Raw genomic sequence first — 16,215 nt, 5'->3', positions numbered from 1 at the left:
GGGGCGGCCCCGCCCCGGCCGGCCCGAAATGGCGGCGGCGGCCCTGACCCGTGAGGGTGGGGAGGATGCGTTCCGCCGGCTCTTTCGCTTCTATCGGCAGCGCGACGCGTCCGACCTGCGGGGCGTGGTGGACTTCTCTGCGCCGGGGGGCCAGGTAATGCTGGGCTGCTTCTGCCCGCGCCCCGCGGCGAGCGGCCCGGAGCGCGTCCCGCCCTCGGTGCGGTGTCTCAGTGCGGGGCTGTGTCGGTGTCGCTGTAGCCTGCTCTCTCCACCTGCCTTTTCCTTTCGTGCCCCACGCCGAATCCCTGGTGCCGCCTCCTTTCTGTCTAGAGGACGCAGCAGTCGAGCGCTGAGCCTTTTACGGTCCCTGTGCTGTTTAAAAGTGAGAGCGTGAGCCGAGCGGGGCAGCTGGGCAGGGCCCGGGTCCCCTCTGCTCGCGGCCCCAGAGCCGGGCTCGCCCGGGGCGTCCCTGAGCCGGGGCACGCTGCCCAGCGCTTTGCCCAGTCACAGATTTACTACTTTTCCTTATATTTACTTTCATAATATTTAATTAGCTCCCTATACTGCAGTTAGGGAACTTCGAAGTCTCTTACAGAACCACGTGATACTGAAGCAGCAGAATGTATGGACATAAAACACGGCGAGTTTCACTCTCGGAACTGACACTGTTTCCCTGCTAGCGCTTGTCTTAGCCCTGAAAAACCTGGGTGAGCTGGAATCAGCTTCCCCTTGCGGTACTGCCTTCCCCCCAGTCAAGTTTCTTCTTTCTCGCGCCTGTATAATAAATGCTTGGCTTAGTCATCGGGATGAGTTCGGCTGCTACAGTGGGTTGGGGAATACAGTCATCAGCACTGCTGAAGGTAGGAGCCATCGTAGTCGTTTACCATGGCTTCAGTGATGAAGAAATTATCCTTAAAACTTGTCTTCTGTTTTGTCACCTCACAAAAGAATGACACAAATCTGCTAAAGTGTTGTTATCCAAGGATTTTCTACTTACGAGCTTATGTCAAAAAAAAGGAATGAGGAGTATAGTTAAAATGAAACTTTGCCTAATTTTTCGTTGTTTCAATGCTTAGTCTTTTCTTGTTAGTGTTCTATTAAGCTATTTATTTTTCTGTCTTTTTGGACTATAATTTTGCTGTTGCTAATGAAACACAAAACCTGACCCATATGAAATTGTTAGAAGCATTAGAATTAACTAAGGAAGTTGTTAACATCTCAGCCTTTCTTGAGCTTGCTGGAATCCTGTATTTGGTAAAGGATTAGAGCATTATGGCTCTTCTGGGAAATTCATTTTGATTTCAATTTGAGAACATCACAAGGATCTGTCTTCTTTCAAAATGACTCTTTGTGCCTGTTACCTTCTAAGATCAGGTAGCAACTACTGGTGAAAACATCTTTTATTCCTCTTTCCACCAGGTTAAAAAATCTGCTGTTTCTCTTTAAGACACACTGGCCAGGCAGATTGGCCTGGATAATATTGCTTCTTTTTTCTCAGAAAACTGCTTCATGCAGTTGAGCTCTTCAGTGAAGTGTGACATACCCCATCTGCCCTGTTACCAGGATTGTTTAACTGATTCAGCAGATGTAATTCTTCAGCACAGAAACACCTCCTGTTCTCCAAAAGCCCAGGCAATAGCTGGTGTGCAAGCACTTTGAGGAGGCAGTGAGTGGCAGAGCTTTGGTCAGAGGATGAGACTTCCTGGGGATGCTCTGTGGACAGGACTGTGAAGTAAGCTCAAGGCTGGCACTCACAAAGCTGCTTTTGACAAAGAGCTGAAAAATTGGTAAAGTTGATCATATTGCCAAAAGCTGTCCAGCAATAGTTCAGAATTTCTTAGAACTTCTATGTATGTAATTTAGTCCTGTTGTTCAGAAAATGTTATCAGAGCTGTCAGCTGCAGAGAGGCTGATTTACACATGCACCACTACAGAGGCTGTGTGCAAAGGCCCTAATTTGACACATTTTAAGTTGTCATAGACAAAGTCTTGCAGTCTCTGCCTGTTTATTCCTTCTGTGCCTGGCCATCTCTTTCCTTATATGAACCTGTACTGTTCCACTGCTGCATGGAGAGCTAGACTGGCAACTAAGCCAGAACAAAACCAACTTGCTTCTGCCTTGCCCTCCTCAAGACAGTTCCCTGTCCTAAGGGAAGAAGGGAGTGGAAACACAGTAGAATGAGTTTGGAGTTTTTTTACCAGCAAATGTTAGCTTAAATACATGTGTTGTTGTAACATAAGGGAGTATGTGAAGTAAATACATCTTGCCAAGCCTTGAGCTGTTGATCCTGCTGTTTGGAACAGAATTGGCATTGTGGCATTCAGAATTGACAGAGTTTCTGTAGTTCTTCATATCTCACAACTTTGGCAACTTCATTGCTGTACTGCTTATCCTTCTGAAATTAGAGATGAGATTAGTCATCTACCCTCTAGGATCATGGGCAACCTGTAATTGGAATCTTCTGTGAAAGTAAGGAGTGTTATGAGTATGTTGCTCTCTAATGGAGGATGATAGTTACCAGAATGTTTTATGATGATGAGGCCCTACTATGGAAATGGACAAATCATAATGAATTTTTTCTCATTGGTATATATTGTTTGGGTTTTTTAATGAGTGGGAGACATCTCATCCCTAGATAAAACCTGTAAGTACCTTTTGATTCTTATGTTCAGTGTGTACTGGCTCTGTTTGCCCTGTCCTGGTCACAGCTGTAGCTTTGAGGCAGTAGCTTTGTGGTACATTTAGCACTTTCACAAGAGTTGCCTTCAAGCATGGTAGCACTCTTCCTTTCAGATGCTATTTTTGGATGAGTTTTGTGTTTTTCACTCTTTTTTAAACGAGATCTGTTTTATTTTTCCAGGTGTTCAGATCACAGCTCAGTATTTCTTCAGTCAGTGATCAAGATGCCTACAGAGCAGGATTACAGCCAGTTAGCCAGTGGAAAGCCTATGGCCTCAGTGGGTATCCAGGTGGGTACCTCTGATTTCAAGAAAAATTAAACACAACTTCATTGCTTTGAATTCATGCAGTGTCAATCTTATTTTTCTTGTCCTGCTTGAAAAAGCTATTTTGGTTTGCCTAAGTGTAATTTAATGTTGTCGTAAGTGCAGGAGGACAAACAAATCAGCTGAAGGGTGGGATCCAGTAATATTTATAAAGGTGAGAAGAGCCAGTTGTTTCACAGTGAGATCAGCCAGACTATAGCTCATGAGAATGGACCCCTGTTGCCTTTGGCAGAGACTTTATTTCTGTAGAATCTGTTTTTCCTCAATATACATCGTGCTCATTGGGTACATGGCTGAAATTCAGTAGTTTCACAGTTGAAGTGTGGCGTCTATTTGTCAGTGTAGGACATGGAGTGAATAAGAACCTTTTGGCCTATTCAATATAGAGTAATTACATTAGGCAGGTTATTTCAGAAGTGGAAATGTGGTTTAGGTTTGCAGTTTACCTGGTATAGTCACAGAGAGGTATTAGGTTGGAAGGCACCTCCAGAGGTTTAGGCCAACACCCTGCTTAAAGCAGGATGAAGTTGCAAGTTAGATCAGGATGCTGAGAGCTTTGTGTGGGTAAGTTCTGGAAATCTCCAGGGAGAAAGATTACATGCCCTCTCTGGGCACCTGTACCAATGTTTGGCCATGTTTTTTTCTTAAACCCCATATCTAATAAAAATTTGTCTTGCTGTTACTTTTGACTGTTGTCTCTCACAATCTTGCTGTGCACATCTGAGAAGATTCAGGCTCCCCTCCTCTCGCATGCCTGTGGGTGGTGCTCACCAATACCAGGATGTGTCACTTGTGTCACAGCCTCTCTGCTGCTCACAGTTTGTCCTCTAGGCAGCCTGGCCTTGGTTTGGAGCTGCTCTTGACCCTTGGGCCATACTGTTGCATGGTGTTATTCTGCCCCAGATGCAGAATTACCACTCTTGAACTTCTGAGGCCCATTCTTATTTGTCAGAGTCCTTTTCAGGGGCATCACTAGCCTGCAGAAGATCCACTGCTGCCCCAGTTTAGTGTAGTCTGTAAGTGAAATGAGGATGAACGTCCCATCATCCACGTTGTTGATGTAGTTGTAGTTATCTTTGCCCCAGGATCAACAAATGCAGCTCATAATAGCTGCTGGTTAGACTTTGAATCATCAAATCAATATTCTTTAAGCCTGGTGATCCATCCACCTTTTGCTTACTTTTTCAATTTGCCCAAAAAAATTATGGCTCCCAGTTTGGCTCCAGTGGTGCTGTAGAAGACCATATGGAAAACTTTTCTAAAGCCAAGGTAAACATAATCCCCTGTTTTCTCCTTGTCTGAACATCTCACTGTAGCAGGCAGTAGGGCTGGTTAGACAAAATCTGCCTTCCATGCTCTCTGTTCCCAACCACCATGTGTCTAGAAGTTGCTACTGTCAAAGTTTGACAATGCTTCATCATTTTATCAGGGGTTTTGGTAAGGCTGATGAGTTTGTAGTTCCCCAGATCCTCCTTATTTCAGGAATTTTTGTTTGATTAATTATGTTTTTTTCTCATGTTTCTTTCCATTCATTGGGACCTCACTTTCTGTGTGGGTTGCTTTGAAGCCAGCCTACCATTTCTGAAACTGAGGCAGCCATGCTACCCATCTGGCATATTTAATACACAGGGAATTGAATAACTTCAGGAGAAAGGCTTCTGCCTTTTCTTGCCTCTGTAAATGTTTTATTCCACTTGTCTGTCATATTATAGCTGCCCTTGCTTGATCTGCTTGTCATTTACTGTCTGTCTAAATGTCTTCCCTGGTAATTACATAGGGGGTGTGGGGAATCACAGGTGTTCCACTTAACTGCATTTGTCTTCTGCTTTGGCAAAGGAAACCTTTTACTAAAATGAAATGCAAATACATTGACAAATTATCTGTCCTGTTTAGAATCAAGTCATGTGTGGACTTGAGGAGAATAGTATTGTATCATTTTTCAGTTACCTTTATCTGGACATTCTTAAATAGTAGGAGATGTGGAACCAGCTGTCCCAATAGCCTTCTAAGTGAAGTAAGAATTTCTTTAGTTTTTCTATGAGCAGAGGGAAAGGAAGTACTTTGGTTTTGTCCCCACAGTAAGCAATGAAAGAGAAGATGAAGGAATCTGGGTGAATTTCTATTGTATCCTGAGAAGCATGTGATGCTGTCTTTGGGTCTTTGTAACTGACACTTTTTTTTTGTGAGAGGTTTTTCTTGTTATTAGACATCTACATGTCTTGCATATCTCATCCTTCCTTTGACTGTGGTTGGAGACCATTTTCATTAATGCAAATTAATTTGTAGTACATAGCAAGATAGTGCTGCAGTAAGAGAATTGCTCCTACTTCCTCAGGGCAGTTTCCTTTACTATACAGATTCACAAAGAATAATTATTTTACCCTTTCCCTTCACATCTTTCAAGGGCAAGAGGTTCAGTTATGTCTTCAGAGTTTGTCAGAGGTGTTCTTCAGTCAGTTCAGAAAGATTGCTACAGAAATATTTCTTATTTCTCACTTTTCTCCCTCAGTGTGTGCAAGTCACTGATTTCTAGCACTATTGGTCTTTGTTCTATGTTTGCACAGAATTTTATAGTAAAACTTAGCAACTGTTAGAAATTCAGTTTCTGCCTTTCTTGACACAATGAGCATAGTAGTAACCCGCTTTTTAGTTGTTACTGCTTTTGTAAATCTAGACCAGTCTAGTTTCTTAAGAGAAACCTGGGTTGAGGAAGGGTTTGGAAAGACATGAGCATGTTCTAAGTCTGTGAGATAAAAGCCATAAAATCTGGATTCTTGTTCTCATCTCTGCTTGTAACTAACTCTCCAGGCTTCAATGCCTTCATTAATACCTGGGGATAACACATACACAGTAGAGTGAAATTTCATTAATGTAGTAAAGTGCTTCAAGAACCCCACATCAAAAGCTGTAGACAGGAAGGGCAGTATTATTATTCTCCATTATTGTTCTATGTAGATGCCAGCAGAAAGTAAATATAATGCTTCTGGCAAAGAAACTTCTTGTAGTCAAACCTATCAGAAGGCTGCTATATTCTGAAAGTGCAGGGAACAGAGTGAAGTGAATGACCATGTGTTATTAATACACTGAAGGCTTTTTTTGTAACCAATTACTTTAATCTTGAGTCTTTGAGATACGCTGGCAGGCAGCTCTTTTTGTGTTTTTATTACCACTTTCATAAGGCCACAAGGCAAGTTTGTATCCTACTGAGAGTCCTAGCTTTGCTGCTTCTTTTTTCACCTATTTTTGTCTCTGTTAAGTTGATATGACTGAGAAGTTCAAAACGACACAGTAGGCCAAAACCCTGAAACCTCCTTTTCCTTTGTTCCTCTTGCACCCTTATCTCTCTTTACATGTGGATTTTGTGTTGGTGAGTCTTATTGAACTGACAGTCTTTGAGAGAATGCCTTGATTGAGAGTAGGTACAGTACAGATTATTGGCATCTCTCATATGGGCTGCTGCTTGAACCCTGCCTGAGGTGCCTGGCTGAATGAATGTGCAGAGTAGCTGCATGTTTATTTTGTTTTGTTAATTAACAATGCCTGCAACGTATTCACAGTCAATAACAAGTGGTTTGGGATATCATTTGACTTTCATGGCCATTTCTGAGTGTTACCATATCAAAATGCAAATATGGATACAACCGGACTTACCTGGAAATAAGCGTGAAGAAAAGGGGAGGACACTTTACAATACTAGAGACACTTTACATTACTAGACACTTGCTCAGCTCAGGGACTTCTTTCTGAAGTAGCAGTAGGAAGACAGTATGAGTTCAGAGCCAGGGATAAAGTTAGTTTGAAGCATAGAAAAACTAGGCCAGAATTGCTCTAACTTTGCTGGGTTTAAGAGAAAAGTCATGCTGAATAATTTAAGAAATAAAATTTTCTCCAAAACAACTGGATTTCCATGTTCTTACTCCTTTAGCTCCTATAATCAATATGCCTTACATAGATATGTCCTTTATTGTAATTTTTGTTTGGACTAGTGTTGGCTGCCCTCTGCCTTCTACCTTGTGCCACCATTTTTTTTTTTCCTGGAAAAAAGCCAATAAGTTTTAACTTAACTAGAATAGATTTCATCAGCTTATATGCACAGTCAATAGTTGTATTCTAAGGGGTTTTTTTCCTCTAACTCTGGCTTCTATCCTTGGCTCTAAATTCAGAAAAAAACCCAGGGAAACGCCTAATCCTACTTTGTCTCCATCCTCTCCTTTTTTCTTTGTGGTCAGGGTTTATTTTCATAGCAAACCCTTTCCTTCCTGGCTGCCAGCGTCACTGGGTGAAGCAGTGTCTGAAGCTATACCCTGAGAAACCCAATGTCTGCAACCTGCACCTGCACATGGCTCCTGAGAAGACCACTGACCTGTGGGGACAGAGCAAGGAGCAGCTGAGGTGAGTCCACTATCACCTTTCATGGTCAAAACTGATGGAGCCAGATCTCACCTTTGAGAAGGTCGAAGAAAATGGAGCAGGGAAGGGAAGCTGAAGAAGATAGTGTACATGCTGGCAGAATACAGATGGTGTCAGACATGCCAAGTTAAAGGTGGATATTTCATGGCTTCATGTGCATCCTTGCTAATTCTCTGCTTTCATTCTCAGTGGGATTTTGCGGTAGCATATTGTTCTAAAGCCATTGGTGACCTGTTACGTAGTGACCCTGACTGCTGTGGTGCTTGAAGCTGGCTGAGCTCAGCTACGAGTGGAACTGTGAAGTCCCTCTGGGCCTCAGTTTTCCTGAGGCAAAACAGATCCTTTGCAAAACTCCCCACTAATGGTAGCACTCCTTCCCAGTCAGCTCTTAGACCCAGAACAATGTAATAGAAATGCTGTTAGCTGTACTTTCTTGAACTTCTCAAATCTAACAGTTTCTGTGTTCTCATTTTCTAAGGTATTTCTTTTGGTTTGGTTTTGTTTGTGGTTCTTCTTAATTCAGCTTGACATTGAATTAAATGTATTAAATTTACCATTTTAATAGCAATCGTGTTTAATCTCAAAGATTCCATGAGGTTCAGAATTCTGTGGCTGATGTAGCTGCCTTTCCTCTACCTGATCTGGAATTTAATGGAGAATTTTCCCAGTTTTGAAGTCAAGTAGAAAGTTTAAAAAAAGGCAAAGTCTTTTAAAGCTTGAACTTTAATGAAGTCCTGTAAAAATACATATAAGACAGACTGTTTACAGTACACAATCTTTTAGCTATTTGGATAATTTTTGTTACCTTATTAATTTCACTGCTCATTTTTCATAATGATTGTTTTGTGTGATGGTGCAACCAGAGTTCTCTACAATGCTCATCTTCCACCTCACTCTCTTAGTGAGGTTGACATGCTGAGATGTTTCTTCAAAAACCTTTTGACATCTACAAGACATGGAATGGCAAAAGCAAGACTGGGACTTCTAGCTGTTTGCACCTAGGAGAGAAGTTATACTCTGACCTCTGTTTTCCAGGCTCAGTCAGAATTAGTTACAGGAATGTAGACATCATTTTTGTGTTCCATCGAGAATGAAAAATTGTTCTGTGAAAGGATTGTGAATTGTGCCCAATGGCTGAAAAAAGTGGGGTACTGTTCCAGTTTGACAGGCCTCTCCAGCAGGACCCCCTGTGTGCAGAGAATGATCAGAGCAGAGGTTAATTTGCAGCTGAATCCAGTTCAGTTGAAAACAGTGTTTAGAAAAATGATGGCTGGCAGCAACCCTGGTAATTTTATGAAGTCCTTACCTGAGTCTTCAAGTGAGCAAACTGCTGAATTTGTGCTTATACCTAGAGGCAGCAGATGGAACTAGCCAGTCTCTAGTATCTGGAGTGAAAGTGTTTCAGGAAGGCCAGGAACAGTGCCTAACTGAAAAGAGGTCTGCTTCCAACATGGGTCACACCTTTAATGCTATTTAAAGCCATTAGGATAATGCATGCATGTGCTTGGGTCATGGCTTATCTGCTCTTTTCAGGATGCAGGAATCACAAGGTAGGGTGAATCTATACAATTCCTAGACAGATATGCTATGCTTTCCTCACAAAGTGGAGCCTGAGTATTTTCTCTGGTACTGGGGACAATTGAAAGCATAAAAGGGAATAGAGCATTCCCACGAGGCAGATGTAGACATACAGATATATAGGTACATCTATTCTTGTGTATAAGGAAAAGGCATATAAGGAAACAAGGAATCTTCAAACCAAAGCTCTCATGCTGTTCAGTCTTTTTCTAACATAGTTGTACCAGATCTTTTCTGTGCTTTCTTGTGGGACCTCATTGTTTCCAGATACACAACACTCATACTTTCCCCTTCTTAGCCATCATATATGAAATCACATGTAAAATACCAAGTTCTGGGAATAGAGACTTCCCACATGCATTTGGGCTCTTGCTCTTGTGCAAACACTCTAGCACTGTAGCACGAAAAGGGCACTTTCAAAAGGCACGTGCTAAAATTGTTTCATTATGAACATTGTTTGTCAGTTGAAAGATGTACAAGAACAAACTGTGGGCTCTTCCTTTTCTAAATGCTGTGTTGCCTGCTTGTGGGCTATACAAATTGCTCCAAGCAGCATGTATTTCACAGTTACTGTGTTGGTGTTTATGGTAATTGCAGTTGCTGTTACCCTATGACAGATGGAAATTGGAAAGACTGTTTTCAGTAATCAGTGAGCTAAGAAAAATTGCTAAAGGTAAAGAAACTTGCATTTTACTCCTGTTCCTGCTTTATCTTATGAGCTATCAGATGGCATAGTTGAAGGGCAGGAACAAGCTGTGTATCCAGGTAGAAATGCACATTAAATGCAGATGTTTGGCTGAGACTTGACCATGACAGCACAAATATCAATCTTTTTTTTTAAAAGAGAGTATGTCATGCTGAACTAATGAGGCTATAAATGAGAGCCAGCCGTCTGGTACTACTGTTTATCTTCTGAGTAAATTTCCCTTTACTATATTTTTCCTTTTTTTACCATAATATATGACTTGGCTTGAGAAAAGTATGCTGAAATTGCTGGAATGAGCAGACTAGAAGATAGATGTGTACCTTCCTTTTTGTATTTATCATTAACATATTTTCATCTGATTTAGTTATTTGTACTCTGTAACTTTTCAAAGGCTTTTCCATAGTCTGTCCTAGAAGCCTCTCCTTGAAGCCTCTTCTCGCTTTCATCACCTACAAATATGAATGCTAAATTGGTGTGTGGCCTCAGATTACTCAGTCCCTTTACTTCAGGGGTGTCACATGAGAAGAACAGTTCTTTGTCCTGCAAGGCAGTCTGGATAAGGGGACACCTGCAGTCCAGACTTCTTGACACTGTAGTCACAGCTAGAGAAGTCTTGCTGCTTACTGCAAGTCAGCCTGTCCTAAGGACATTTCATCAAAGTACCACGTAGTAGAACTAACATCCTTTGCAATATTAGACAGCATGCTATGCTTCACTGTCAGGCACTCATTTTCCTCTCTTGTAATTTTCCATTAAGTGCCTAGAATATTTTTTCCTTGAATTTGCAGATTTCAGATCTTCAGATTCTGGTCTTTCATTTTTGGGTGCTCAAGTAGGGCATGTTTAATTCTGATTTCTTAATCTGCACTACTCATTATGTTTCCATTGGATAATCTTTTAGGTACCATTTGAAAATACAAGCTTTCAAACTGACACCAGTTGGCAGTTGGCCCCACAGCTTCCACACATTCCATGAACTAAATTTTCAGGGTCTTTGGAGGAAAAAAAGTATTGGCATTGAAAATAAAAGTTTAGCATTGATTGCTTTTAATAGGCTGTGAAATGGATGAGTGAATCTCATTACTGTATGCTGCAGTACCAGAAGACCCCTCAGAAATTAACACATCTCCTATTTCTTTATATTTTGTCTTTGTAGAAGGAAAGGTTCCAGTAAAAGGGAGCCCAGGAGTCTCTTGGAGAAGCTGCGCTGGGTGACCCTTGGTTACCATTATAACTGGGATACTAAGGTATTGAGGTGAAATTCTTCTCTATTTTTCTTAGCCACAAGCACTCAGAATGGCAAACAGAAAAGGACATAATGGAATAAAATGTTTATGATCCTACAAGACAGTCTTGAGGAAAGGCACTAACAAACTGTGCTTTTAAGAAGATTTTAATTTGTATTGGTTTACTGTGAAGGGTTTAACAGCAGAAGTCCATTGCTGCATTCTTTCCATTGAAAGTCATCATGTTAACATACACTCAGCTTTAAACCTGCAATTATTTTAGGGTAAGTAGCATTTTTACCTACCAAATGGGATGATTACAACAGCATTGCTAACTCTTAAGCTGAGTGTGACTTCTGGGAAACTACTCTTCGGTGGAGTGAGCAAGAACAAGAAAAAACTGCTGCTCATGTGATTTTGGAACTTTAATGAGTCTGAACACTATAGTGCATTCTTACCAACTAACAGCTGTTTTGAGGATCCCGATCAAAATAAACAGATAGATGGAGGCTGATAAACACTGGCAGAGTGAATATGCATCTTATCTGTATATTGAAGATAACCAAATCTGTTTCCAGCCTTTTATTTACCAGATGAGCTTGTTATTGGGTGGCCTTAATAAAAGTTTGGTTATTATCTTCCAGTCCTCTCAGAATGACTTATGGGAGAGAGAAAAAGTAGGTTTGCAATTGATTTCTGCTTGTTATTAATGAAGGAATAAGGATGCTTGTTTTGGGACTCTGTTGATGAGCTATGAAACTGTGTTTCCATTGGCAGCTTCAGGTTGTGGCTGAGATGATCCTCAGGATGTTGGTACTAATCTTACTGATTTCAAGTTTATCATCTAGGTATAATGATTAACTCCACAATTAATTGAATCTCTGTCAGTCTCAGCCTAGGCCACGAATTTAATGGTAGGAGGTAAATTTGTTGTGGTTCTGCCTGTGTTGTAGTCATTTTCTAGGTAAATGTGATGTCCTTCTCCATGACTATCAGCCAGGATTTTGAGTTCTTTTTCAATGTTTGTTTCCAAGTGTATTTGCTGCTCTGATGTGTTGGGTGTGGCTTTCTTTTTTTTTTTCTCTCCTCCCTCTCCTTCCAGAAGTACTCAGCAAATCACCACACTCCTTTCCCCTCAGACCTTGCATTCCTGTCAGAGCAAGTGGCTGCAGCCTGTGGGTTTCGGGGTTTCCAGGCCCAAGCAGGGATCTTGAACTACTATCATTTTGACTCTTCCCTGGGAATTCATGTGGATGAGTCTGAACTTGACCATTCTCGGCCCCTGTTGTCATTCAGGTGAGTCAAGGAAAGCAGACTTGAGTGTTATGCAAAGATAGATGGCTTTTTTCTAGGGCTGCACATGGTTATGGGAAGGCAGTGTGATGTGGTTTGCTGATTGGGTATAAAATTTTCACTCTCAGAAGATTTGAATAACAGAATGCTGTAGGTCAGGGACATAGTTTTTCTTTAAGGACAGCTTGAATAGCCTGGATATAGTGCCTGGAGTGAAGAGCTCTTTTGCAGAGAGCACAGGTCTATTCTAAAGCAGCAGAGTGCCAGTTGAGTACTAAGGAAGTATCTCAGCAGAGCTTCAAACCTGGCAGGGCAATTGCTCACACTCTGCCTATCTTGAACCAGATCTTAGTCTGTTTGCCATGTTCCCACCTAAAAGTTGTTCTTAGGCATCCCTCTGGTTTTTGTGATTGCTTGGGGTGGTTTTTATGAAGGAATTTAACTACTGATATTTTCTTTCTGTACAGAAAATTGTTTTCTACCTGAATTTATTCTCTCCCCATCTTTACACCGTCTCTAGCTTTGGGCAATCCTCGATATTTTTGCTGGGGGGCCTGAAGCGGGAGGAGGCGCCGACAGCGATGTTCATGCACAGCGGGGATATCATGGTGATGTCCGGCTTCAGCCGCCTGCTGTACCACGCTGTGCCCCGGGTCCTGCCCAACCCCGAGGGGACAGCTCTGCCTTCCTGCCTCCACCAAGCTCTTCCTTCAGACCTTCCTGCTGGCTCAGTCCTTGAGCACAGCTCTGATGAGGACTGGCAGGTGTGTGCCAAGTACCTGCAGTCCTCCCGCATCAACATGACTATTCGACAAGTGTTGGCTGAGGGCCAGAAATTTCCAGAGGAATCTGGGACAAATGGACAGGGCCAAGCACCCTCTGAAGACAGTTATCATGAGAACAGCAAAGCCAAAAGACACAAACCAAACAGAGTCACCTGAGACCAGGCCATCATACTGACATGAACCAGACAGGCAATCTCCGTATGGAAATAGGAACTGGCTTAATACTGGAAGTGCTTGTCTGTATTGTGGTTAATAAACTTGTGCAGAATAAATGTAGTCCTTCTTGCTGTAATAAATAGGTAGGAGGAGAAAAAGAATGTCAGAGGAAAAGAAGGATAAGTTCGGGACTGGGACTCAGGAGATTAACTCTATTGGCATTTTGTTGCAAATGTTTACTGTACTCTGTTTCCTTTAAAATTCCTGTATGTCAGAGAACTTTAAGCTTGGTTAAGCTTAAATGGTTTAAGCTTTCAGTGAAGCTTGGTTTAAGCTTTAGGAGTGATGCTTATAAAGTATTTTGAAATCAGTCGGCGGAGAGTGTTAGCAGAAGATACATAATTGCAATGTAAGAGAGAATCCTGTTTGGCTTGTAAAGCTCAGATGAAGTAAAGTAACAAGTATGTATGAGAATAGGCTGCTATGGGTGTAAGACCTACCTGCAGCATTTTCAAGGTAATTGCTTCTTCAGCAAAAATGGGTTCAGTGGTCAGAAGCTGGCAGCTCCCTCAAGCAACACCTGCTGTAAGCTTTTGTAGTCCTGTGCTCTCCTTTTGCCTGCTTGCATTCTCTCCGCTGCAGCAGAATCTGCTTTTCTGAATGGTACTGAACATCTTATCTCAGATTTTAGAGAGAAACAGTTGGGAGCAGTATCTATTTAGAATATCTAGTAGCTCCCAACTGGGTCTCCTCCATATGTGACTGAGCCCAACATCGCCATTCTTTCAAAACTGCCCTCTCCTAAGTGCCTGTGTGTTACAGTTCTCCTGTCCCAAGCTAGCATTTATAAGGAGCAGGATGACTTGCAAATAAAAGCATTGAAGCTGTAAATTAAGTACCTAAAAAATTAATCAGTGACTATCTCTGTCACCCAAAGATAAATATATTGAAACAAAGAAAAGCACTAGCTTTTGTGCTAGTTCTTTTTAAGATTCAGACTATCCTATCTACTTTTTAATGCAATTTTAATTGTTGGAGTGGAATGTGCTATCCCTGGGGTATTTTGTTGCACTTTCACAATGAATAAACTTACTTGGTTTTAAATTAAAGATCTCTATCAGTTTTGGGCTGGCTATTTTCTTCTTTTCTTTTTCTCCCTGTTAGTTGTTCCAGTGTATTGTTAATGCTGCTGTATCTCTTGTGCAGTTCCCTCTAGGCTTCTTTTGGATCTACTCCCTCTGCAATCTGCCAGCTCCTGTGGAGGAGCCCTGCATATGTCTGTAGGGCTGCTTTGCTTATGGGTAGCTCAGGGTTTGTTGGGCAGTTGCAGAGGGGTGTTGCCTGCAGTATCAAAGTCCAATTTAATGCATGTGTGACAGCCTTTCCTCATGGGTAAAGTGTCTGGTCTGCTTGTTTCATAGGAGGTGAATGTGTGTTTGCATGCAATTAATTCCTTATACAATACTGCAAGGAGTTCCAGTAACTTAAGGTCTAAAATAATCAGATATGAGATTTAATATCTTATTCTATGCTAGATGTGTGTCCTTTCTGTAGCCTGGGCCTGGTATATTTACAGCTGAGCCCTAGAAGAGTGAATATATTATGCAGAGAGGTTACAACGTGACCAGAAAAGAAAGTTGACTGAGTCAAGCTCAGAAAACAGCAAAGTTCCTTTAGTGGCACCTAAGGATGGAGAAGGATGGAGAGGAATATCTGTTTTCCTAGCTGAGAAGGACTGTTCTTCACTCTGGAGGAGGAAGCAAAGATTGTCCAACTCATTCATCTCTGATGATGAGACAAGACAGAGTCATGAAACTAGAAGGTGAACTGGAGCTGGTTTCTTCATGTCATAGGCTGAATTGTAAGTCCATGGTTTTCATGGTCTTTTGTTCCCTATAAATACATAATACATGAAAAGCAATCGTTTACTCGAGGATTCAGTTGTTCCTGTGATTCAAGGACAAGAAAGCATACTGTTAACCCTCTGCAGTTAAAAATTGTAGTAAATGCTATAAACTACTGATAGCAATTGGCCATAAGAAGTGTCAGTCCATTGAAGCCTTATGCTTAGATGTGACTGAGTTGAGAATTTGCTGAGTTGCTTGCAGTCAAGCTTTTTACTTAATGCCATTGTAAGTCATAATTCTGTATCAGACACCCAGAAAATGAAAAGTCCATGGCCCAGAAATGGACATATGGGAAATGACCCAGGAAAAAAGAAGCATCTGTGTACCATGAGAAACAACAATAAGAAGAGAGAATTTTCTGAACTGCCAGCCTGGCAGGATCATTGGTTCTGTGACCAGAGCAGAGGGGAGTACAAGTGAGCAAACCACAGGACTTCTGCAGGCTCTGCAAACTGTGCTTCCAGAATATAATTTCAAAGAGTCAGTAAGTCCTGGGAAGAAGGCAGGGAGTACTGGGCTGCATCCAGTAATGTACTCAGGACCCCTTGACCTATTCCACACAGCTTTCAGAGTCTGACATTGGCACCACATTTGCTTGGGTTTGTGATGGCATAAAAGAATCTTTTCATAGCACTGATCAAATTTTTGTATCTATAGGTGCCACAAATAATTGCTTGTGTTCCTATAGGTGCATGTTGAGATAATTTCTGCAGTTTGTAATTCCTCAGAAGGAGAGAAGGGAAAAAACAGGACATCTGGACCAATTCTGCAAGAAAATTTATGTAATGAGTTGATTACAGGAAGATAAGCATGTGTTTCTTTCAAAGCCACCTGGAAATGAAACACATTGTTTACCACATGTACGCTGTTCATTATGTGATCTGTAGATAAAGCTAGCTGTCCAACAATTGCTGCTTTTTTTTAAATCAAGAATAAAGGGAAAATAAATCTCCAGTTAAATGAGAAAGTGCAGTGGGATGAATACTAGAAGCAGAAGAGGAAGCTGCCTGCACAAACTAAAAATTTTCAGTCCTCTTGAGAGAACTGTGCTAGAACAGTTCAGTGTTACAACTGGACTGCTGGCTAGTGCCCAAGACAGATTTACTGTGTGCTCTGTGCTGCCAGGCAGTAACTTATAGGCAAGGTGG

The 16,215-nt window shown here is 41.6% G+C and overlaps 1 protein-coding gene across 1 annotated transcript; it reads left to right on the top strand.

The window, feature by feature from the left end:
- The first annotated feature begins 28 nt into the window (after positions 1–28).
- Positions 29–15,975, top strand: ALKBH1 (alkB homolog 1, histone H2A dioxygenase). Its single transcript, XM_054275264.1, has 6 exons — positions 29–154; positions 2,862–2,970; positions 7,236–7,398; positions 10,857–10,947; positions 12,029–12,222; positions 12,740–15,975. The coding sequence occupies exons 1-6, from the start codon at positions 29–31 to the stop codon at positions 13,158–13,160; spliced, it is 1,104 nt and encodes a 367-aa protein (XP_054131239.1). The 3' UTR covers positions 13,161–15,975.
- Positions 15,976–16,215: the final 240 nt, after the last annotated feature.

This window comes from Melozone crissalis, unplaced genomic scaffold, assembly GCF_028551555.1.
Source record: "Melozone crissalis strain CALT ecotype California unplaced genomic scaffold, PUWL_Pcris_2 ptg000018l_1, whole genome shotgun sequence".
Lineage (NCBI taxonomy): Eukaryota > Metazoa > Chordata > Aves > Passeriformes > Passerellidae > Melozone > Melozone crissalis.
The sequence above is the reverse complement of the archived record's forward strand: the minus strand, read 5'-3'. Positions and strand labels throughout refer to the sequence as shown.